The following is a 23634-nucleotide window of genomic DNA, read 5'->3' on the forward strand; positions in this document are numbered from 1 at the left end:
CAGCAGAATCTTGCAGTGTTCCAGCCCCACCACAGTGCTGACATGGGCTCAGATCGGTTCATCCTTCTGGTTTAATCTCTGCTCTGGCTTTGGGGCCTGGTGCTGCCTCTCAAAAACATTAATTCAGGTTTCTTTGCCTAAATGACTTGAATCTGGGGCGAGTGTGAGGTTCTGTCCCAGTGAGAACTCCTGGGATTTCCCAGTTAGGTGCTTGAAGGGACCTTGCATGGGAGGAAAAGGCTCTGCAGCAGGTGCTGAGCACAGGTTTAGTCAGGGGGTTCAGCCCATCCCTTGGGATGGGTTTGGTCCTTGTCATGGATTTAAAATCACTGGAAGGTTTGGGTTGGAAGAAACCTTAGAGCTCATCTCGTTCCAAGGCCTGCTGTGGGTGAGGACACCTTCTGCTAGAGGGAGAGCCTTGGATTGCTCAAGGAGCCCTCCTGGCTGTCCGAGGGCAGGGGACAGGAGGGGACACTGAGGCTGAGCAGCTGGAGTTGCTGTGACCAGTGAGGGATGCTCCACGTGGGGCTGTGACCAGCTTGGCACAGCAGAGCTCCAAAGCGTGCTGACCACACTGCTGGGAATAACCCATCCTGCTCCCTGGAACAATCCCAGCCCAGGCGCTTTGAGAGGACCTGAGACCACCTGATGGTGAGCCCTGCTTCTTTCTGCTCCTCCCCTCTGCAGGAAACCCGTGAACATGACCAAAGCCACCATCAACTACCGGCACGAGAAGACCCACATGATGAGTGCCATCGACAGGAGCTTCACCGACCAGAGCACCCTGCAGGAGGATGAGCGCCTGGGGCTGTCCTTCATGGACACCCATGGCTATGGGAACAGAGGTGAGCTGGGCACCTGGCATCCCCCTGTTCTCCTGCCACACCAGGGACCTGGCATCCCCCTGTTCTCCTGCCACACCAGGCACCTGGCATCCCCCTGTTCTCCTGCCACACCAGGCACCTGGCATCCCCCTGTCCTCCTGCCACACCAGGCACCTGGCATCCCCCTGTTCTCCTGCCACACCAGGGACCTGGCATCCCCCTGTTCTCCTGCCACACCCATGGGGACCTGGCATCCCTTCCAGCCACTGCAAAGGTGCCCAATAACCCCAAAATATCACAGAAACAGCCTGCCAGAGCTCCAGGAGTGTTTGGACAAATCCTTCAGGCACAGGGTGGGGTTGTTGGAGTGTCCTGTGCAGGGTGAGGAGTTGGACTCGGTGATCTCTGTGAGTCCTTTCCAACTCAGGAGTTTCTGTGGTTCTGTGAATATTGAAGGCTTGGTGTCACATCTGTTTTAGACCCATGTGTGTGGCACAGCAGGCTCCTCCTTGCCCAGGGTAAATCTCCAAGGGCATGGATCTCATCAGTGTTGGAGCTTTGCCACCACCCAGGCTGTGCTGAAGGGAAAGCTCTTGTGAGGAGCTGGCTCTCTGTGTCTTCTCGTGGACACCTGAGCCTGTGGCTGGGCAGGTTGAGGCCATTTGTGGGTCAGGATCTGTCTGCAGCCCCCCTGGAACTGAGGGAATCCCAACTCTTGGCTTGTGCTGAGGCTGGAAGCTTTCCCCCAGCCTTTCCCAGCACAGCCTGGGCTCCAAAGGGTTAAAGAACCCTCGTGCTCACATCAGAGGGCGACTGATAACTTCACACCCACTGGAGGATGTGTCTCCACGCTGATTTAGTTGTAAAATAACTCGTTGGATGCCCCAGTTTCAGCCATATGCTAATAACATCTGTTACAGTAACTTCAAGATGCTGCTTGCAGGCGGGATTAATGCACTTCCCACCATTGTCTCATGGATGATAAAAGCCCAGAGGGCAAACTTTTCCTCCTCTTAATACATCGAGCTAGGTTAGGTGTATTTTTGCTTTGGTTGCTGGCCTTGAAACTCTCAAAAGGCTGGTGGGGCTGAGCTGGGGAGCTTGGGCTGCTTGCCATGGCTGGGAGAGTCTCCACTGCCTGTAAACATCCTTAATTAACGAAGGGAAATGAATGACTTGGTGACTGCTTGGTGGCTGTTCCCCCCTTGTGCTTCAGTTTCTGTGAGTTTAAAAGAAATTCACTGATCCTGAGGGAAACCCCAGTGCTTCCTCAGTGTGTGGCTGTGCCAGCACCTTGCAAATGCCAGCAATTAATGTCTCATTAATGCCAGCAGCTGATGAGCCCACTGGGCAGGTCGTGGGCTACAGGGGGACCCTCCTGTGTAGTTGTGTTGGTTCCCAGTGCCAGAGGGCAGGGATGGATGGGAAATGGGATGGAATTGTTCCCTGGGAGGGGCTGGGATGGAATTCCCAGAGAAGCTGTGGCTGCCCCTGGATCCCTGGCAGTGTCCAAGGCCAGGCTGGAGCAGCCTGGGACAGTGGGAGGTGTCCATAGCAGGGAGTGGAAAGGAATGGGATTTTAGGCCCCTTCTGACCAAAACCATTCCATGGTCCCTGCCTGCCCCATCTCCTGGCAGCAGCGCAGAGCATCAGGTTTTGTGCAAACCCAAATTTGGGGCTCTGGTGTAGGAACTTCCCCTGACAAACACAGGCAAGGTCTTAGTCTGGCTCTGCTGGTAAACACAGCAAAGGCATGAACCAGGTAAATACTGCACAGACTTCCCCATCAAACAGCAGCGAGCTCCATTTGTGGCAGCGTGAGGAATCCAGTGCTGGTCTCTAGCAGTGAGGAAAATGAACTGTTAAGCTGTGCTGGAGACTTTGGCAAGGTGATTTTTCAAGTCAGGATCTCGTGTGAATATTTGGGCACGGAGCTCTTGCTAGTCTGCATGGGAGCTCATTGTTGCAGCCGATGGGAAATGAGGTTATTAACCCCCTTATGCTCCTGCCCACTGCTTTGTAATAGATCTGCTGGGGTCCTGAAGGGCTGTGCTGGGCATTTTTGGCTTTGTGGTGTAGGAGGAGCTGCAGAGAGTGTGAGGAGGGGGGAGTGGGGGCTGGTGGTCCCCAGAGAGGAGCTGCAGCACCAGCATCTCCCAGGGGTGTTTCCCTCACCCCTCCATGGCTGTGAGGAGCTGATGGTGACACAGCCCAAGGTTTTCCTGCCCTGATGGCCTCTGCTCGTCCCTCCCTCGTGCAGGTGACCAGCGCAGCAGTGTGGTCAACGAGTCCAGCAGCCTGCTGGGTGGCTCTCCCCGGCGCCAGTGCGGCCGCAAGGGCTCCCCGTACCACACGGGGCAGCTGCACCCTGCCGTGAGGGTGGCTGACCTCCTGCAGCACATCAACCAGATGAAAACGGCCGAGGGCTACGGCTTCAAGCAGGAGTATGAGGTGGGGACAGCTTGTGCCAGTGTGTTGTGGGGAGGGGAGGTGGGATGGACAGGGGTGACATGGATAGGATCTGTGTGCTAGGAGAGGAACATCCAAGTCTGGAGCTCTGGGTGGGAGATGGAGATCAAGGCTCTGGGCTGGTGTTGTCAGCATGGGGGTGTCCCTGAGTCTGGATCAAATGGTTGGTCCTGGCAGCTCAGGGTTATTTGTCAGTTTGAGCAGATCTTTGAGATGAGCCAAACCAGCCCTGCCGGCCCTGTCCGCAGTGCACCATCCAAACTCCCTTACAAGGGCCAGGGCTGCTCCCTTCCCTTCCCTTCCCTTCCCTTCCCTTCCCTTCCCTTCCCTTCCCTTCCCTTCCCTTCCCTTCCCTTCCCTTCCCTTCCCTTCCCTTCCCTTTCCTTCCCTTCCCTTCCCTTCCCTTCCCTTTCCTTCCCTTCCCTTCCCTTCCCTTCCCTTCCCTTCCCTTCCCTTCCCTTCCCTTCCCTTCCCTTCCCTTCCCTTCCCTTCCCTTCCCTTCCCTCTGTGTCACCTTCTGCCCTCCAGCACACTTGTCCTGTCACAAACCTGGCCATAATGTAAGGACAAGCAAATCCTCTCTAATCTGGCAGTTCCAAGCCCATGAACACCCTGGACAGGGTGATCCTAGAGAGGGATTTCTTTCTCAGGGGTCATTGGCTGCATCATGTCCATCCCAGCTGGCCAGGTTGGAGCACTGGTAACAGAGCAGGTTATTTCACCAGCCTCTGCCTCAGCACAGCCAGAGGGGTCATTTCCTACCTCCTTGGTGTCCCACAGGTGTGGAGATTGAAATTTCCCAGTGAAATTGCTGTTTAATGCTCAGCTGTTTCAGGAACAGGAGCTCTCCCCCTCCCTTTCATGCATTGGACAAACCAGGGCTTGCGATAATCATTAGTGCTCCTTGAAAAGCTGCTGTATGTTCTTGGAACTAGTCATTTGAAAGCACTCAGATATTATGGGAGGGGAGAAAACATGTAATTTCCTTCCACTTTCCCCCTCTTACGCCAATCTATGAATGTCACTGTTATTACACACAAACCTGTTCTGTGCTAAGGAGAGAAAGGGGTTGGGGAGGTTTAGGAAAAAAAACCACAACCAACCCTGGGGAAAAAAAAAAAACCAGGCAGTCTGTAATTTGCTGGAAAATGGAGCATTTTGTAGATGCAACAGGAGTGTGTAGCTGACAGAGTGGGCTGTGGAGGTGGAGCTGGGGCTGCAGGAGCCAGTGTTGGGGTGGAGGAACCACCCTGTCTGCCCTGCTCCCCAGGGAGCTCTTGGGGCTGAGGGGGACTCTGCAGTCCTGCCCTGGGCTTGGCATGTCCATCCTTCCCTTGCAGAGTTTCTTTGAAGGCTGGGATGCTTCGAAGAAGAAAGACAAGACCAAAGGGAGACAGGACCACGTGTCCACATGTGAGTGCCTTTAGCCAAGGCTCAGACACCTCAAACAGCTTCAGAAAGCTGAGTGCTGCAGATTGCTGGTGCTCTGGTGGGTGAGCAGCCCCGGGCACTGATGGGCACTGATGGTCACTCCTCCCCTGTCCCCAGATGACCGTCACCGCGTGAAGCTGCACCCGCTGCTGGGTGACCCCAACTCCGACTACATCAACGCCAACTACATCGATGTAAGTGGGGACAGGGCCTGTGTCCTTGGGCTCTGGGCTGGAGCAGAGCTTCCTGTGGGCTCTCAGGGTCTGCCCAGCAGGATTTGGAAGAGTTTGGACAGCCCAGGGTGGGCTGGTCAGTGCAACCCTGGAACACATCATGAAGGACCTGCCTGATTTATTTGTGTTCATCAGCAGCTTCTGATGCATCTCTCCCTTCTCTGCTTTGCTCTTTCCCTCCTTTCTCATTCCCTCTCTGCTTTTCCATCCTCTTCCCCCCTCACCTGCTCATGTGGCCGTGGATCTCCCTCTCCCTGGGTGGAGGATGCAGAGGTTGAGAGCACCAAGGCACCACCTGGGGCTCACATCGGGGCACCCCTGGATCTGCTGGTGTGTGTGAATCTGGTGATGTCCCCTGTCACCTCCAGCAATGCTGAGACCAGGGCAGGTGCAGGAAGGCTCCAGCATCTTCTGGAAGCAGCAGCAAATCCCACTCTTCCCTCCTGCCCAGAGAATGTTGTCTGTCAGAGGTGGCCTGATCCCAGTGCCTGAGCAGTGTCCCTCTGCCTGTCCCCTGTGTCCTTTGTGCCCTGTGTCTCCATGGCCCTCTCTGGGGCAGGTGCTCTAACCCCTCTCTGCTCTGTGCCTCACTAATATCTCTGATCTTTTTCTCTCAAACCTGTGTCCCAACGGGATCGTTAAGATTCGGATTAACCGAGAAGTAAGTAGACTGTTCTCCCTCTCCTCCCTTCTCTGCTCCCATCTCCTGCCAGGCCTCGCCTCTAAATACCTTCAGGGAGAGGCAGGCTGGGAAAATGCATCCACAAACCTGGGAATGGTCCAGGGAATGGGAAAGCAAGGTCTGTGTGGCACTGGGGCATGGAAAGCAGTGCCCACGTGCTCAGAGAAGGGCTCGAATTCAACCCACAAAAATCCCTAGTGAAAACCCCCCCGGGGGATGGAGAAGCCACTGTCACCTCCATGTGTGTGGTGTGGTTAACTCTGCTGAGCCATGGCCAGGGTGTGGGGCACTGGGGTCACTGTCCCTGGCTGGAACACTCTCTTGGGGCTGGTGTGTCCCTGTGAAGGGTTGAGCACTGGGATGAAGGAGGGAGTGGGGCTGTCTGAGCTGCAGGGGTTGCTGTGGGCTGGGGGGTCAGGAATGTTGCTCTCCTGGCAGTGATGTGGTGGCAGCAGGAGCTGGAGTGGAGCTCGTGGATCCCTCAAGGTGCTGAGAAGGATTTTGGTGCAGACCAGGATGAGGGTTGGGCAGTACAGGAGCCTCTTGTGGGCTGCAGGAGATGCATCCTGCCAGGACAGGGGTGGGGTGGCTGCTGAACCTCCTCCTCATCCTGCCGTGCACCTGCAGGACCTGGCCCAGTGGCTATGGGGGATTTCTACCAGTTGGGTGACTGGGAAATGTCCAACAGGGCTGTGCCTCAGCTTGGAACTGATGTCTGTGCTTCCCTTGCAGGGCTACCACAGGTCCAACCACTTCATAGCTACACAAGGTGAGTCGCTCCCTGCCCTCTCAGCTCCTGATGTAGCAGCCAGCTTTTGTTTCTGGAGGGATTAAACCTTGCAGGAGCAGCAAAGGAAGGGAGAGGGCCAGTTTGGAGCGATTCCCACCCCTCCTGCCTCCCCTTGGGACTGCCCAGCCCTGGAGAGAAGGGCTCTGAGATACTGTGAAGCTGTTTGTGCCTCAGAGGCACAGGAGGGAGGACATGGTGGCATCAGGGCACTGCCAGGGCTGGGTTCTGCTGATGGTGCCATCCATGGGGACTTCTCCTGTGTCCCACAGGGCCCAAGCAGGACATGGTGTATGACTTCTGGCGCATGGTGTGGCAGGAGCACTGCTCCAGCATCGTGATGATCACCAAGCTGGTGGAGGTGGGCCGGGTAAGGATCCCATCCCATCCCATCCCATCCCATCCCATCCCATCCCATCCCATCCCATCCCATCCCATCCCATCCCTCCCCATCCCTCCATGGTGGCTCTGCTGGAAGCCACCTCCACAGAGCCAACCCCCCATCCTGTCCTTTCCCTGCAGGTGAAATGCTCCAAATACTGGCCAGATGACTCTGAGATGTATGGGGACATCAAGATCACGCTGGTGGAGTCAGAGACCTTGGCTGAGTATGCTGTGCGCACCTTCGCCCTCGAGAGGGTAAGGCTCTGCCCCTGCCCAGCCCTTCCTCGGGGAGACACCCACCCCCTGGGCACCTCTCACCATCCATGGCCTGGCATTCACCAGTCCCCTGTTTATTTAACCCAAAATGGGGTCACCACTAGGTCCTTGCTCTGCGTTTCCCTGGCTCTGCACGCTGTGCTGGGTGAGTGGCTCAGCCCTGCCTTGGTGTGGACAGTGAGTGAGAGTTTAATTTTCGTGGGGCTGTGGTGAAGGATGCTTTCCTCTCCTCTGGGCTGGAGGTGATGTAGCCATCGCTCTGCAGCATGGTAACTGGAGATGGAGCAGTGCAATTTACCCTTTATCTACAGCAATGTCAAATTACTGCCTGCTTATAGGGCATCGAGTCCTGAGGCTGCTGCCACCTCCTCCTTTTTCTCCTTGGTGGTTTTTAACCCTCCAGCAGCCGAGAGGAGAGAGCTGTGGGGCTGCCCAAGTGCGTGACTGCTGTGTGGTCCATCTGCCTGGGTGCTGAGCTGCCAAAACCACTGATTCCTGAGAAAACCAGGGCCTTGAGTGACTTTGCCCTCTCACCCTTCCCTTGCAGCGGGGTTACTCGGCGCGGCACGAGGTGAAGCAGTTCCACTTCATGTCGTGGCCAGAGCACGGTGTCCCCTACCACGCCACGGGGCTGCTGGCCTTCATCCGCAGGGTGAAAGCGTCCACTCCTCCTGATGCTGGCCCTGTTGTCATCCACTGCAGGTACAGGGGGCTCCTGGGATGGAGGGGACCCCAAAACTCACCCCCCTGCCATGGGGCAGCAGGGTGATGCCTTATGGGCTATTAAAAATATGAAGCAGACACAGCAGTAAAGGGAAAAAGGATGTTACCTTGGTTTTAATAGGATTTTAGGTGCACAACTTGTCAAAGGTGGTAACACACCAAGAAGCACACACTGTACAATGCATATACAAATTTATGGATCTCACAAATTAGCATATCTACGTAAAATCCCCCAATGAGAAATGTAATAAATGAAGTAATTGTCCTCCTATTCTAATTACCCCCTCCCCAAATGAGACTATCAGCCTTGTTTACAAAAATATGTTCCAGAGAGGAGGCTCTGTCCAAAGTTGGAGCCTCTAGTTCTGAGATAGTATGAATATTTAGGAGTATGAATATAATCTTCCCACTGCAGAACCCCCAAACTAAGCTAAATATCAGACTACAAGAGTTGTAAACATGTGGGGCTAAGGTACAAGGAGTGTTTGTGAAGGGTACAAGGAGAGGGAAAGGGTATAAAATGTATAAAAAGAAAGGACTAAAAATCATCAGGCATCAAGGACAGCCCCGTTGCCAGGGTTATCCACAGGGCTGTCCCTGCAGGCTCAGCCACTGGGGCTGGGAGGACACCAGTGACACATCTGAGCAGCTTTGGTGGCTCTCTGTGCCCTGAGCAGGCATTCCCACATAATGGGCTAATGGCTCTTCCTCCACTGGGCAAACCAGGAGGAGATGATGAGTGGGAGGGATTTTTTTATTTTTTATTTGATTTCTCCCTGTCAACTGTCTCATCAGTGTTCATTCACCAGCCAGTGTGATTAGTGCCCGTAGCCTGTAATCACTGGTAATCATGACGAGTGATTCATCAGCCCCAGAAATTCGTATTTCACTGGAAAAGACTCTGTAGGAAAGGAGCAGGGGGGTGGTTCTGTTCCTGACACATCGTGTGGGGGTCATGGCACAGTAGGTCTGTGACTGTGACTCCAGCCATGCCAGGATTTGGGATGTCACCACTGCTGGGTTGGCTCTGGGCATCCTTACCTGGGGCTCTCCCCTGGGGCATTCAGACCTTCTCTGCCAGGGGAATGTTCCTGCTCTCCCAGGGCTCAGAGCTGAGCCTCCTTGGTGCTTTTGAGCTGGGATCCCAGAGGACTGTTGTGGCCCTTAGATGGTTTAGCTGTTGGTTTTGTTCCAAAAACCATGTGTTCTGCTGTCTTAAATTAAAAATGAACTTTAGACTGTGGTGTCACCCACAGCCTGCCCATCACACACCCCTGAGGCTCCTGCAGGGGTGTTGGGCAGGTTTAAGGCTCTGGAGGTGTGTGAGGTCCTGGAGCCCTGTGGGGTTGCCCAGTACAGGATCTGTGTGTTCAACCCTCACCCACACTGACCTTGCATGGTGCCCACAGCCTGTGGGGCAGTGTGTGGATGGCAGCACAGCCTGGGAATGTGTTTGCTGTTTCCCCTCCATCCCCAGTGCTGGCACGGGGAGGACTGGCTGCTACATCGTGCTGGATGTGATGCTGGACATGGCTGAGTGTGAGGGTGTGGTGGACATCTACAACTGCGTGAAGACTCTCTGCTCCCGCAGGATCAACATGATACAGACAGAGGTGAGCGGGTTTTGGGGACAGCTGGGGACACGTGGGGCTGCTGTCACCAGCTGGGTGTCACAGTAGAGATGGACAAGTGATGGGAAAACACAATTCCAAGTCAGGAAGGAAGACAGAGTGAGCTTTATTACTACAAAGTTTTTTTATACTATTTTCTAACATTCGTGCCACACAGTCACTGGCTCCTCAAACCTGTCATACAACACTATTGGTCAGCTATTCCTGGTACACAACTTCTGTGAAAAACAGCCTCCTATTGCAGGTGCAAAATTCCTTCATGTTTTTCTGTCTTGTTGAGGAGCTGTTGTCCACACTTTGTTTTGCTTCTTGCTTCTGTCCACGCTGAGGTTCTCATGGGTACAGGTTGTTGTCCACACTTTATTTTTACTTCTTTCTTCTGCTCATGGTGAGGCTCTCACGGGTATGAGGTTGTCTGTAAGATGGTTGGTGTTTGTGAGCCTGAGACAGACCTAGACAGACCTGCCATGGATTCCCACAGCCTGTGGAGGCTCAGCCCTGTCCCCTTCCCTCCCCAAAGGAGCAGTACATCTTCATCCACGACGCCATCCTGGAGGCCTGTCTGTGTGGGGAGACCAGCATCCCTGCCAGCGAGTTCAAACCCACCTACAAGGAGATGGTGAGGATAGAGCCGCAGAGCAACTCCTCGCAGCTGCGGGAGGAGTTCCAGGTGAGCACCCAGAACCTCCCCCTTGCCCTCACCCTCCCTGTGCCCACCCTGCAGGGGCCAGGCAGGGCTCTGAGGTGGCCCTGTGTCCCCTCAGACCCTGAACTCGGTGACCCCACACCTGGATGTGGAGGAGTGCAGCATCGCTCTCCTGCCCCGCAACCGGGAGCGCAACCGCAGCATGGACGTGCTGCCGCCCGACCGATGCCTTCCCTTCCTCATCTCCGTGGATGGAGACAGCAACAACTACATCAACGCGGCCTTAACCGATGTGAGTGTCCCCTGGTGTCCCCTGGGCAGGGAAGGCACCCCTTCCCGTGGGTTCACGCGACTTTTCGTGGCCAAACTTCTCTCAGTTTGGGTTTATGGCCTCATTTTGCACAAGTGTGGGAAGGAGGCTCATGGCAGCTGTGTGCAGCGGGAGGAAGGGCTAGGAGTGGTCTAAGGGGGTCCTGCACCCCTTCTTCTGTGTGGCAGCACCTTGCAGGAGCTTTCATCCTGCTCTCACCAGCCAGGCATTGAGGGACTTCAGGATTTTGCAGTGAAAGTGGAGCAGGGGAGGGAGAGGAGGCTCCTGGAGGGGTTGGGAGCATTAAGCCCCCCATGTGCTGCCAGCCCCCTGTGATCCTCCTGCTGCAAATGGGGGACTCTGAACTGGTCCCAAAGCCACTGTGCAGCCCCCTGGTGCAGTCAGAAAGGACCCTGTGGTGTCAGAGCTATTTCCTATCTCCTGTGGCTGGTGATCACAAAGCAGAGCAGAGGGTGCTGCAGGCTCCAAGCCCACACTGAGTGATTGGGGTCACTTATTACCAACCCCACTTCCCTCTCCTTGAGATGCTTTGCATGGGCAGCACAGAGCTCCCCACTCCCCAGGCATGTTCCCCAGACCCTGCTGGTCACAGCTGGGCTCTGGCACCAGGCTGAGCCTTGTATTTTCCATCCTGTGGGTGATTTATCCCGCTGGATCTCTGGATCCCATCTCCCTGATTCCTGCTCCCACAGCAAAAGCAGTTTGTAAAGCAGAGTGGGCTGCTGCTGGTGGGGAGTGGCTCTCATGGCACTGCAGTGGGATGGAAGTTTTGTTTCCAGCTTGCTTGCTGTTTGCATATCCATTTTATCTTTATGCATCACTGAGCCTCCCTTAATCTCTGCTAAAGGGTCAGTGAATGAGATATTTTTTACAGACAGACAAAGCCCTTTGGATGAAATTCTTGCTGAAGGGATAAAACCCATTTCCCTCTATGGGTAAAAGAAAAAAGAAAACCAGAAAAGTCATTTTCTTTAAGTGCCAAAGTGGTTTGCTCAGTCAGTGTGTCCATCTGTCAGATCAGCTCGGGCTGTGCCATCACCCATCACCGGTGCTGGTGGAGCTGTGCCCTGCTGCCACTGACACCTGTGCCAAAGAGCTGGGTGCCAAGGCAAGCCTGGGCAGCACCTGGTGAAATCTCTTTCCCCTGCTGCTCTCACGCCCCTCCTGGAGGGAGGAAAGCTCTTGCTGAGTGCCAGGGTGTCACTGCTGCCCGTGGACAGGGCCAGGGGAATGGCTCAATAAAATAAAATGGCTCATTCGCTGAGCTCAGTCAGGAGGTTCTGCAGCAGGACCCTGGGCTGGAGAGAGCTGTGCTGATTCTGTGTCTGAAGAGGCTCGAGCCAAGCTGTGTTAATTCAAGTCTGCCTGCTGCAGTGTTGAGCTCAGCTGTCTCTTGGCAAACCAGCATCAGGATGACCAAGGGGGATGTATCTTGTCCAAAGCTCAAACCAGAAATACAGTAATTTCCTTCCCTTCCACTTCCTTTTTGAGGTCTCTAGGATCTTTCATTTGGGGTTTTCTTTCCTCCCCACAAAAAAAGTTGAGCCCAGGTCAGTGGTTGTCTCTGCTGCCCTCAGTGGTGGGGCACCATGGGTGGGGTGATGCCTTGGGTGACACTTCCAGTCAGGGCCAAGTGCTGAGCTGGGGCCTGGAGCCTTCTGGGAGCCACAGCTTCTGCTTGTTCTTGGCTCAGAGGTGACATCTTTTCCCTAATTATTTGTGCAAAATACCCTTTTCTGCGGGAGAAAATGTGGCTGCTTTCATCCTGACCCAGGGCAGGGATCCCTTGGATCTCCCCATCACCAGGGCATGGAGGGACTGGGGCTGTGTGAGGGAGACTGGCATGGAGAAGAGGGCTTTGGTCCCACTCATGTGGTACCACTGATTCTTTGGGGTGTGACATCAGTGGCTCCAGTGTCACCACCATGTCCTCACTGGTGATCATCTTCCCTCTCTGCAGAGCTACACCAAGAGCGCTGCCTTCATCGTCACGCTGCACCCTCTGCAGAACACCACCACCGACTTCTGGCGGCTGGTGTACGACTATGGCTGCACCTCCATCGTCATGCTCAACCAGCTCAACCAGTCCAACTCCGCCTGGGTGAGTGCTGCTGGCCCCACGGGTGGCTTTGTCCTGCTCTGTCCCTGTCACTCTGACAGTGCTGCAGCCCCTGCCTTGCTCACTCACAACTTCTCCTCTGCAAGGGGATGGGCAACTGTCTGCAGCGCTCAGGATTTGTCCCCTGTAAGCACAGGGCTGGCCAGTGAAGAGGTGTTGAGTAGCAGCCCAGCCTGGCTGCATGGTGTTGGTGTTCAGCTGACATTGTGTCGGCATTGGCGTTGTGTTGGTGTTGACATTGCATTGGTGTTGCATTAGCTCATTGGTGTTGATATTGCCTTGCTATTGTGTTGGTGTTGCATTGGCTCTGAGTTGGTGTTGGCATTGAATTGGTGCTGGTGTTGTGTTGGGTGTTCCACTGGCTCTGAGTTGGTGTTGGCATTAATTTGGTGTTGGTGTTGTGTTGGTGTTGACATTAAATTGGTGTTGGTGTTGGCATTGAATTGGTGCTGGGGTCATGTTGGTGTTGGCATTGAATTGGTGCTGGTGTTGCATTAGCTCCAAGTTTGTGTTGGCATTAAATTGGTATTTGAGTTCTTTTGATGTTGCATTGGCTCCAAGATGGTGTTGGTATTAAATTGGTATTGGAGTTGTGTTGGTGTTGCATTGGCTCCGAGTTGGTGTTGGCATTAAATTGGTGTTGGTGTTGTGTTGGTGTTCCACTGGCTCTGAATTGGTGTTGGCATTCAATTGGTGTTGAAGTTGTGTTGGTGTTGGCATTCAGTTGGTGCTGGTGTTGTGTTGGCTCCAAGTTGATGTGGGCATTCAATTGGTATTAGAGTGGTGTTGGTGTTGTGTTGTGTTGGTGTTGGCATTCAATTGGTGCTGGTGGTGTGTTGGTGTTGGCATTCAGTTGGTGATGGAGCTGTGTTGGTGTTGGCATTGAGTTGGTGCTGGTGGTGTGTTGGTGTTGGCATTGCTCCAACAGGTCCCTGTGCCCTGAGCTGGAGGCAGCTCTGCAGGTCTCACCTGAGCAGGGCAGAGAGACAGACTCACTTCCCTCTGCCATTTTTCCTCATTACTCAGCCCTGCCTCTCCCTCTCTCGCCGTCTGTTCTTCAGGGGTGTCTGGGTTACAATATTTAGCTGGGTCCTAAATGTTTACTGGTGTAAGACCAACAGGTAATAAATCAACCTTTCCAGCAGGCAGCTCCGAAAGGTGACTTAGAGGGTACAGCCCTCACTTGAACTACACCTTGCCAAGGGAAGTTTTAATATCCAAATTATAGTTCTGAGTCTGGAAGGCTTAAGAGATCTCAGAGATTTATAGCCCCTATTAATAACCAATTATTCCTCAGACACGTTTGCAGTCGGGCCCAGGCCGTGGCTGACCTGCGTTGCTAAATGCCCTGTGAAAGTGTGGTGACAAACATCATATATTTTGTGTCGCTGCTGGTTTCCCAGCTGTCACACTGGGAAAACAATCTCATCCGTGCTCCAGGGACCGAGCCATCCATCAGTGCTGTGATGGACACGGGGAGGGGCAGTTGCTCCCCAGGGATGCAGGCTGGGATTGCTGTGGCTTGGTGGGATGTCCTGGCCGTGGGATGAGGAGGGCTGACATCCCGTGCTGCTGTCACTGCTGGTGGCAGAGTGGTTCCTAGAGCCAACTGGGAGCAGCCCAGCCCTGCTGTGTCATTGTGCAGCTCCAGGTCTGTGCTGGAACCTCAGTCCATCCTGCCTCCTCCTGGACCAGCAGTGTCCATTCCCAGGAGGGTCAGATGTTGTGTCCGTGCAGTGGGCAGGGGCTGTATGGACACTGGGGTGGACTGACCATTCATCTCCCATCCCTCAATAAGCTCAGGGATTCTCCAGCCACTGAGATGCTGTGTGAGAAGTGACATTGTGGTCCAGCACCCCACCTTGGGACCACCCCGTGCCAGCATACCCTGGACAGTCCAGCACCAGCCACTCCCTCCACAGGCATTCCCTGTCCCTTCCTGGTTTCCCAGCCCTCGTCCCCAGCCCTGCTGAGCTGTTCTTCTCTCCACAGCCCTGCCTGCAGTACTGGCCCGAGCCAGGGCTGCAGCACTATGGCCCCATGGAGGTGGAATACATCTCTGGAGCAGCGGATGAGGACATCGTGTCGCGGCTCTTCCGAGTGCAGAACATCACACGGGTGAGCTGCTTTAGACCAGTGACAGGATCCCAGGATGGCTTGGGTGGGAACTTTAAAACCATGTTGTTTTTATCTTGCTAACCTTCCACTATCCCAGGTTGCTCCAAGTCCCATCCAACCTGGCCTTGGACATTTCCTGGGATGTGGCAGCCACAGCTTCTCTGGGCACCCTGGGCTTGACAACCCTTTTGGTGGAGAAATTTTCCCCTAATACCCTGTCTGAAACTCCCATGATGCAGCTTGAGGCTGTTTCCTCTTTTTTTATCACTTGTTACCTGGGAGAAGAGACCAACCTCCACCTGGCTCCAACCTCCTTTGAGGGAGTCAGAGAGAGCAATAGGATCCTCCCTGCCTGCTGGGGTCTCCAGCCCAATTCAGCTCCGCCAGCAGAGCCCCAGCTCTCCTCCTCACAGAGACAAACCTGTAAAATTGCCACTGCTCCATCCAAACTTCCTGGAATTCTCCTTGAAAGGTGTTAAAACTGCAGGGAGACCTTTTTCCTCCTGCCTGAAGGTCCATCCCTGCCTGCCACACACATAGCATAGGATGGACACTCCCAACACGGGCACAGCAGCTCCCCTGGCACCAGCAGAGTTCTTTCCCTGCAGGATGAGAAGATCCACACAGGTCTGTGGATCCACACTGCTGGCAGTGTTGCATGGCTGCTTCAGCTTGCCTTGGAAGGAAGAGAAGTGCAGGGCAGCAGGGCAGGGATGTGGACTGTGGTGGTGATGCAGAATTGTACATGGAAAGAAGAAGAAGCTGATTTACCCACAAATGCCAGCCAGGAGGAGGTGGCATCCCTGAGGTCTATAAACTCCTGATGGCTGCCAAGAGGCTGAGGCCAGTACCCCACTGAAGGTCACTGGGCAGATGGGAATTAGGGAGCTTGGAAGGGAACGTGTGGCTTGGCTGATGGCCCAGCTGGGAAGGTGCTTCAGGAGGGTGGCCGAGGCCAGAGCAGATAAATCCTGATTATCTGGACTCTTAACGCAAAGAGGGTTTTGGTTCACGCTCCCTAAGGGAGCATCTGGCATTTCCTGGGTGTCAGCACAAAATCCTACACCAAATATGCTCAGTTCTCAGGTGGTAGAATATACTCCAGGCTACATTAAAATGCAGCGTGATGGAAATCTCTGGATCTCCGAGGAGATTCCTCCAGGGAGCAGATTGCTGGAGCAGGGCTGGTAAATGCATGGAGCCACTTTGTGCCAAGCCTTGCTGGAGTGGAGATGGGTGTTGGGGGTGTCACGAGTGCTCCAGAGCTTCCAGCTCAGCTTCAAAACATATCCCAAAGCTTTCCTTCCTGGGCTGTCAAAGGAGTTTTCTTCTGTTTTAACTCCACTTCCTTCCTTTCCTTCCTTCCTTCCTTTCCTTCCTCCTTTCCTTCCTCCTTTCCTTCCTCCCTCCCTCCCTCCTATCCTTGGGATGCTCCAAGTGCTCCTGAGCAAGAGCCCCACATCTGCCTGGCTAAAGCCTTGCTGAGCTCTGTGGCTGTAATCCTCCTCCTGGATCCAGCTAACCAGATTAGGTTTCCAAACTAACCAGATTACCAGGTATTAAGCTCCTGCCTCCATGGCAGCTTCTCAGCAGCCTCCTGGCTCACAGTGAGCACAGCAGAACCACATCCCAGGGATCTTCGGCATGCAAAGGGAAGGATGTGGTGGAGAAGCCTTGGGGGAGGCTCAGGGGCTTGGAAACAGGTTTTGGGAATATAGAGACAACCCAAGATGCTGTGGGGTCAGAAAAACCACATCAGTGGAGCTTCTCCTGGGCAGGATGGGGTGGTGCAGCCAGCATGAGCTGGAGGAAGAGGCTGAACCTTCCATCTTAAAGCACCAGGAGAGGATTTTCTTCTCCTCCTCTGCTGTCCACATGTAGCAAACCCCCTTGCCCTCTGTCAAACCTCCAGTGGAGGCAAATGAGGGCAGCCTATGGGTTCCAGCTGACAAGTTTTGCTTTTCCAGTTGCAGGAGGGGCACCTGATGGTCCGGCATTTCCAGTACCTGCGCTGGTCAGCCTACCGAGACACCCCTGACTCCAAGAAGTCCTTCCTGCACCTCCTGGCCCAGGTGGAGAGGTGGCAGAAGGAAAGTGGTGATGGCAGGACGGTGGTGCACTGCCTGTGAGTGTCAGCTGGGGAGGAGCAGCTCTGCTGGGGGAGAGATGCTTCCACATGCCATGCCCACAGCTCTGCCTGGAAAAGTCCTCACTGGGGTGGCTTTGTCCCCTGATGAGGCCACCTCTGCCCCAGTATGAGTTTTGTGTGAGGCACCTTGTGGTCACCATGTCAAACCTCCTCCATGGGATGGATGCTCAGCAGGAGTGACACCAACCTGCCCTTCGTGCTGGTCCCACCCTTGGCAGAGGTCCCAACCCTGTCACCTCACCCCGTGGCTCCAAAGGGATGTGGCAGGAGCTGTGCCACTCCCACCACTTGCTGGTCATCGTGGGGGATGGAGAATCATGGAGTGGTTGGGCTGGGAAGGGACCTTAGAGCACATGTCATTCCAGTGGGCAGGGACAGCTTGTCCCAGACCTGCTCCAAGCCCTGTCCAGCCTGGAGATGATCTCCATCCCCTCCTCCCGGTGGGATTGCCTCAAACACCACGTAGGCTCCTCTCAGATGGGACCTGCCACATTCACAGATGGGGAGAGACAGCAGGCGAGCCTTTAATCAAAAACTAATTACAGCCTTGTCCATCTTCGTTAGCTGAAGGATAATTTGAGAACATGCTTTATAAAGCTCTGGCGTCGTGTTCTCAATTCCTCTCCCCTGTTCCCTGCCAGGAATCAGGTGTGGTGATCAGGTGTGGGAATGGGGGTTCAGCCAGGATTTGGGGATGTTCCCAGTGCTCTGGGTGAAGTGTGGGACAGTTCCTCCAGGCAGCAGCACCATGTGACCAGCCCAGGGTCACCCTGTGCAAGACAGGAGGGACACAGCAGCTTGCCCAAGGTCACACGAGGAGTTGATCCATGGCAGGGCTGGAAGCTGACCCAAATATCCAAGATCCAGCCTTGGTGGCTCAGAAAGGTGTTTTCATGCTCTTGTGAGAGCTGGAGGGCAGGATCATTGTTCTGCCACCCCCTGAGGCAGGTTGAGGTCCCCCAGTTTTGGTACAACTGCTCTGGGACATGCCTGGGGTGCAGGGTCAGACAGAGAAAGGGAGACTCAGAGGGAGCAGGAAGGAGCTCTGATGCCACCTTCTCACCCTGACACGTGTGTTTCTCCCACCAGGAACGGAGGTGGCCGCAGTGGCACCTTCTGTGCCTCCACCATGATCCTGGAGATGCTCAAGTGTCACAACATGGCAGATGTCTTCTTCGCTGCCAAGACCCTCCGCAACTACAAACCAAATATGGTGGAGACCTTGGTAAGCACCAGACCTTCCCTGTAAGCACCAGACCTTCCCTGCCCACCCTGGCTGCTGTTCCTGGCACAGAGGAGAGGTGCTGGGGATGCTCACCTCCCAAAAACCACCTTTTCCACCCCAAATCCTGATGGGCATCATGGGCATCCTGCTGGGATTGTTGGAAATCCTCCCCAGGAGTCATAAAACAGATTTACATTAACTCACAGGGTGCAACTCTGGTTCTTTGGGAGGTTTGTGGCGTTGGGAACAGCCCTGATGTGGAGTCAGATAAATTCCTGTCAGAATTACAAAAGGAAACGAGCATTTGGAGTGAAATGAAAGGGTGGACAAGCAACAGAGTGATGTGTCCTGAGGAGGAGGACACATCACTCCACTACTTGTCCACCCAGCTCAGGGCAAAAAGCCCCTGCCTTAATCCAGAGCCTTGGTGATGGAACTGGGGCTGGAGAAGGCGTGACTGTCCCTGTGCTGAAGGGATCCAGGTGCCTCATGATGTTTTAAAAGCAAGTCAGCTGGAAATGTTTACCCTGTTTGGATTATAAAACCCCTAAGTTGCAAAATGAAATGGTTTCGAGGAGGGGATGTGATTTGCATTAGGAATTAAAAGCAGAGGAGAAGGTGAGGGAGGGGAGAGGGGAGCAGGGGGAGGGATGCAGATAATGGAAAGATGATGTGACAGGCATGAAGCCACCAGACCCATTGGGCTAAATTGCAAAGGTATTAAAAAAAAAGCAACATTTCCCATCAGGACATAAGCGTCCTCCCGCCTCAAATGAACCTGAACCAGCTATTCTGGGAATCTCAATCTCCCAGAGTCACTGGGAGGCCAGATCCATGCCTGGTGTAAGGAGCTCAGCCCAGCAGAGAGCACTTCCTGCTGCCTGTGCCTCTTCCCCTTCTGTTTGCCCCGGGGGTTATTTTTATATGATGATAAATGGAAACAATCCCTTTCCTTAATCCAAAAAGCATTATGTGCTTTTAATCTGGGCTGTTGCAGCCTCCTTGCTTTGAAGTCCTTCTCCCCCTCTGCCTGCTCCCACCTGGGATCCCAAAGCCACCCACCCATGTGGGATAACAGGATTTTCCTGCTGCTGCTCAGGTTCCAATCCCCATCCTGGGGCTGGGATTTGGGGAGATGAGCTCTCCCTCCCTGCTGTCACACCTGCAGCGCTCCCACCTGATGTCCCAGCAGCACCAAAATCCTGATTTATTTGGGGTTTTCCCCCCAGTCTGGCTGATTTTGCTCACTGGAGCACTGCCACAGTGGGAGCTCTCCTGTGGATTTTGTGCTGTGAGTTGTAGGAGAGCAGAGAGCACAGGAAGAGGTCAAGGAAAGGAGGACAGTGATGGATGAGTCTGCCTTCACAAGCCCCAGTTTGGGGATTTTTGTTACAAAACCAGGAGTCAGTCACCCTTTGTGCAGCTGAGGGGGAGTGAAGGGTGGGAGGATGCTGACATGGATGTCTCAGGAAAAGATGGGAGAACAAGCCTGGTCCTGCTGGGCAAGAGAATTTGTAATAAAGGACTGCCAGGACATCTCCATCCACTCAGACCATGGGTAGTTGCCTGGTTGCTCTCCCCTTTTCCAGCCTCTGCTGAACTCAGAAACAAAAACTCCTCCATTTCCTTCCCCAGGTTTTATTTTGGACACCTCTGAGCCCAGACTGTTCCCGTGGCTCTGCCACCATCTGATTGACATATGTCAGTCACAGAGGTGATAAGGTCTCTGAACCCCCAGTGCTGGTTGTTGCTGGGGTGGTGAATAAAGGTGTTTTCCCAGTAAGAGGATCTTGCAGTCCTGGTCCATCCCTCGGGGCAGGTGAAGGTGCCATGTGTCCCCGAAATGCAGGATTTCAGTGCTGTTGGATGTGGGACACCATTCCCCTGCCCCAGCAATGGCTGTTGTTGGCCAAGAGAGGAGTTTTTCCTGGCTGTGGCTCCATCAGGACTGTCCCAGGGCCTGGAGAGGCTGGCAGGTGTTTCCTTAGGGCTGTTGATTTGTTTTTCCTCAAATAAGGACTGTATTCCCCCAGGATTGTAACCTCCCCTCTCCCCTCTCCAACAGGAGCAGTACCACTTCTGCTACGACATAGCACTGGAATACCTGGAGTCCCTGGAGAGCAGATAGCACCTGGCCAGGACAGGAGCAGCCAGGGCTTGTGCAGGGCTGTGCCAGCCACACTTCCCACCTGGACGCTGCATCCCCACTCAGGGTGGGGAGGGAAACAGCAAAGGACCCACCGGGAAACCCTTCGGATCGAGAACTTCGCGGGGATGTGTTGCTCTCCATCTTCATCCTCCGCTCTTCCTCCCTGCCCTGGCTGTGTCTGAGCAGCCAGGGGTGGATCCCACAACTCCTTGGAACCCCAGCCTGGGGTCAGTGTGCAGCCCTGCAGTGCTGGTGGGTGTGTGAAGCAGCTGGAGAGGAGGAAGAGGAGGCCACAAGGAGCTGAGGCAGTGTCCCAGCAGGGAAGGATGGATACTGGGAGAAGAGATGCTGCTCTGTGGTGTGTGGGATTGAAGCTGCTCCTCGAGGAACCTGGAGGCTGCCAGAGGTTTTCCCTCGGTGGGACTCACTCAGACCCCCAGGAGCTCTTGAGTTTCTGCCTGTTCACACCATGAGTTTGATCCTGGCTTGTTTTAGCTCTGTGAGTTCTGACCCTTCGTGTGTCCAGCCCTGGACAGCCAGGGATGAGGGGTGGGAGGGCTGGAGGGCACTGGCCATGCAGTGTCCCTCTGCAGGGACCAACCCTGCTCCTGGTGCTTTTGCAGAGCTTCTGAGGGGATGATTCCCCAGCATCTCCACACCTTTGTCTCCATCTGTAGCAGTGAATTGCTCCTGGTGTCCCAAAGGCTGATGTCCGTGGGTCTGTTTTTAACCCTTCCCTTGTGCATCACTGCGTTTGGAGCAAAATTCTCAAAATTTGGGTCATTCCCAAATACTTCCTGGATGCTACCCCTGGGCAGTTGATGCTCTTGGATTTTGCTGGGTCTGGGGGGGCAGGAGGGTCGGTTTTGGGGTGGTGGTTTGGGCTGAGCTGTGCCAGAGCCATGAACATGCTTTGGGGCTGAAGGTTCCTGATGCTTTTTAGCTCCGTCCTGCTGCAGGTGGGTGTGAAATGACACTTTTTCCATCTGATATTGAAATTACAGGGATTCTGCTCTCGGTCTGGTTGTAATGAAATAAATGGGAAGGCACAGCCACAGGGATCCAGGTGGCCTGGGGTCTGCCTGGGGACTCAAGGAGCTGAGGGGAGGTTGGTTCTGTGCTGAGGGCCAGGCAGAACCTTCCCCATCACTTCTGGGGGGCATGGAGCAGAGCAAATGAGAAACTGTCCTCCAGCTGCTGGAGATTTCATATGGGCAGCCCTGTCCTTCATCCATCTGTGCCATCCTTCATCCCCATCTGTGTTTTCCCATCTCCCCAGGGCAGGGGCATCTTCCCCACCCTGCCTGCCTGGAGCTGGGGATCCCTTTGCCCAGGGAATTCTCCCCAGGCAATCAGGAAAGCTGCCCAGCTGAAATGGAGCTGTGGAGCTCCTGTGTCCTGGAGGAGCAAACCCAGGGGATGTTTCCACCCACCTTCCAGGGGTGAAGGAGAGCAGGAAGAAGCCTCTCTGCCCTCTGTCCCCGTGGAGAATGTGCCACCAGCTGTGGTGGTGAGATTCCAGCACCATCCCAGAGCCCTGGCTCTCTCACTGCTCCCTGAGGAATTCACAGCCTGACAATAACTTATTCCAAGGGCTATATGACATCATTCCTTCTTTCCATCCCTGCTGTGTGCCCATTCTGCCTCATCCCCAAAAGGTCTATTTTACCCCAAAATGGCCCAGTTACACCAGTATTCCCATCACAAGCCATGACTTGGGATAAATCAGTGTCCTTTTCCCAGTCCCCATCTCTCCACACACGTCTGTGCTGTCCTGGGGAAGGTGCTGCATGGTGGGTGCAGAAAGGTGCAGAAATGGTTTGGTTTTGGGTGAAAATGGCTGAGCTGAGCCTCTGAAATCCCTGGGAATGGGATGGTTTGGGGGCTCTTCAGCCCTGGGAGCTGGAGGGATGCTGCTGCCTTGGCCACCCACATCCTCCCCTCAAGGCTCCACAGGTACAGTATTGCCAGAAGGAGGAAAAGGAGCAGAATTGGAACCCCATTTAGTCCTACAGAGACTGGAGAAGTTGTATATAGGTTTTAAAAATCAAGATTTTTTTTTCTTCCTTTTTATTTTATTTTGATACCTCCTTGCTGGGTGTCTCTGGGTTTTTTAGGGCATCTCTGGCAAAGGGCAGATTTTGAAATCCCAAGTGCTATAAAACCCAACCCAACCCATCTCCAGCTCCTACTGAGATGCTCCTCTGACACGAGGCAAGGACATCCTGTACATAGAAATATATATATAGAAATCTATATATAAAAAAATATAAATACTGTTTTAAGATGGATAATGTTTATTGGTATTACAGATTGGAGTGGTGCTTTTTTTTTTTTTTAATAAAAGCAAAACTACAGAAAAAAAAAAGGAAAAAAAAATGAAAACCCGAGAAAAACACCAAATTGGAACGATTTTGTCTATATGCAGAAAAAAATGATCCTAAAAGCTGGCAGCATCCAACAGATGCTGCCAGAGGGACTTGGGACCAGGGAGGAGGATGGAGCAGTGGGACAGAGGGAGGGACAAGTCTGATGTGGATTGTACCACGCACATCCAGCTGTTGTCAACTGTTTTTTTTTTCTATTATTTTGTTATTATATTATTATTTTTGGCTTCCTTTCCTTTTGAGAAAATCAGTTGCATAAATAAATGTTCCAAATTCGTGCTGGCCTCTGGAGTTCTTTGAGCTGGGAGCTGTGATGTGGGGAGCCCTGAGGTGCAGAAGAAGACTTTCTCTCTCTCTCAGCCATATCTTTTAAAGGGTATTTTTGGGAGTGGATTTGCAGGGTCAGATTCCTACAAAGCATTGATGGCACAGAGGAGATGGGATTGCCTTTTCCTTCCAGATTTTTGCTCTTGGTTTTCTCCTGGAGATCCTGGACTGGGCAGGTTTGCCAACAGCTCCTGATGGAACTTCCCTATTGCTGGAAAAAGAGAATTTCCCAGCTGGAAAATGAAATCCTGTTGGAAGAAGAGCCTTCAGGAGAAGTTCCTGCATTGTCTTCAGTGATTTATTTATGAGGAAGCAGCCTTCAGTTAAATGTGTTGTGATATGAAACACTTCCAGTAACACTCGAGTCTTAATTTAATGGAGACTAAGGAAAAAAATCTAATTGACTTGTCAGGATTGTTTTTCATCTTTAATTAAGGCTGGTGTAGGAAGCAGTAATTACACTTTACTGATAAATAATGAAAAGGGGGATGATGCACATTAAAAGCAAGTCCTGCCCTGGGGAAGGGCTCTGGGTGTGTGAGGTCAGCCTGGCAGGGATGTCCCTGGGGATGTCCCTGTGTCCCCAGGGCTGTCCTGGAGGGCAGGGGGGCTCAGGCTGCTCTCAGCAGCTCCTCCCACCAGGCACTGTGAGCTGGGGCTCGTTAAGGTGGCAAAGGGAGCAGATCTGTGGGGACAAGGGTGGTGGCAACTGGGTTTGGTGGCTCTGGGGAGCTTGGGGAGGT

At 53.7% G+C, this 23634-nt stretch overlaps 1 protein-coding gene across 3 annotated transcripts in view; it reads left to right on the forward strand.

Moving 5' to 3' along the window:
- PTPRU (protein tyrosine phosphatase receptor type U) overlaps nucleotides 1-22842 on the forward strand; it is a 56586-nt gene extending 33744 nt beyond the window's left edge. For 2 of the 3 annotated variants that reach the window (XM_085081223.1, XM_085081222.1), the window contains exons 16-32: nucleotides 688-845; nucleotides 3085-3275; nucleotides 4634-4706; nucleotides 4842-4918; nucleotides 5601-5618; nucleotides 6372-6408; nucleotides 6699-6796; nucleotides 6949-7065; nucleotides 7634-7788; nucleotides 9287-9422; nucleotides 9961-10110; nucleotides 10205-10378; nucleotides 12378-12518; nucleotides 14529-14654; nucleotides 16622-16779; nucleotides 17893-18028; nucleotides 20094-22842. In XM_085081223.1, coding sequence (XP_084937349.1) covers nucleotides 688-845; nucleotides 3085-3275; nucleotides 4634-4706; nucleotides 4842-4918; nucleotides 5601-5618; nucleotides 6372-6408; nucleotides 6699-6796; nucleotides 6949-7065; nucleotides 7634-7788; nucleotides 9287-9422; nucleotides 9961-10110; nucleotides 10205-10378; nucleotides 12378-12518; nucleotides 14529-14654; nucleotides 16622-16779; nucleotides 17893-18028; nucleotides 20094-20156 — 2008 coding nt within the window. In that variant the 3' untranslated portion in view covers nucleotides 20157-22842. The remainder of the gene's footprint in view (nucleotides 1-687; nucleotides 846-3084; nucleotides 3276-4633; nucleotides 4707-4841; nucleotides 4919-5600; nucleotides 5619-6371; nucleotides 6409-6698; nucleotides 6797-6948; nucleotides 7066-7633; nucleotides 7789-9286; nucleotides 9423-9960; nucleotides 10111-10204; nucleotides 10379-12377; nucleotides 12519-14528; nucleotides 14655-16621; nucleotides 16780-17892; nucleotides 18029-20093) is intronic. The other variant, XM_085081221.1, reaches the window with a different exon arrangement.
- The last annotated feature ends 792 nt before the right edge of the window (nucleotides 22843-23634 follow it).

The sequence above is a fragment of the Lichenostomus cassidix genome, chromosome 23, assembly GCF_008360975.1.
Source record: "Lichenostomus cassidix isolate B80296 chromosome 23, HeHo_3.0, whole genome shotgun sequence".
In the NCBI taxonomy this organism is placed as follows: domain Eukaryota; kingdom Metazoa; phylum Chordata; class Aves; order Passeriformes; family Meliphagidae; genus Lichenostomus; species Lichenostomus cassidix.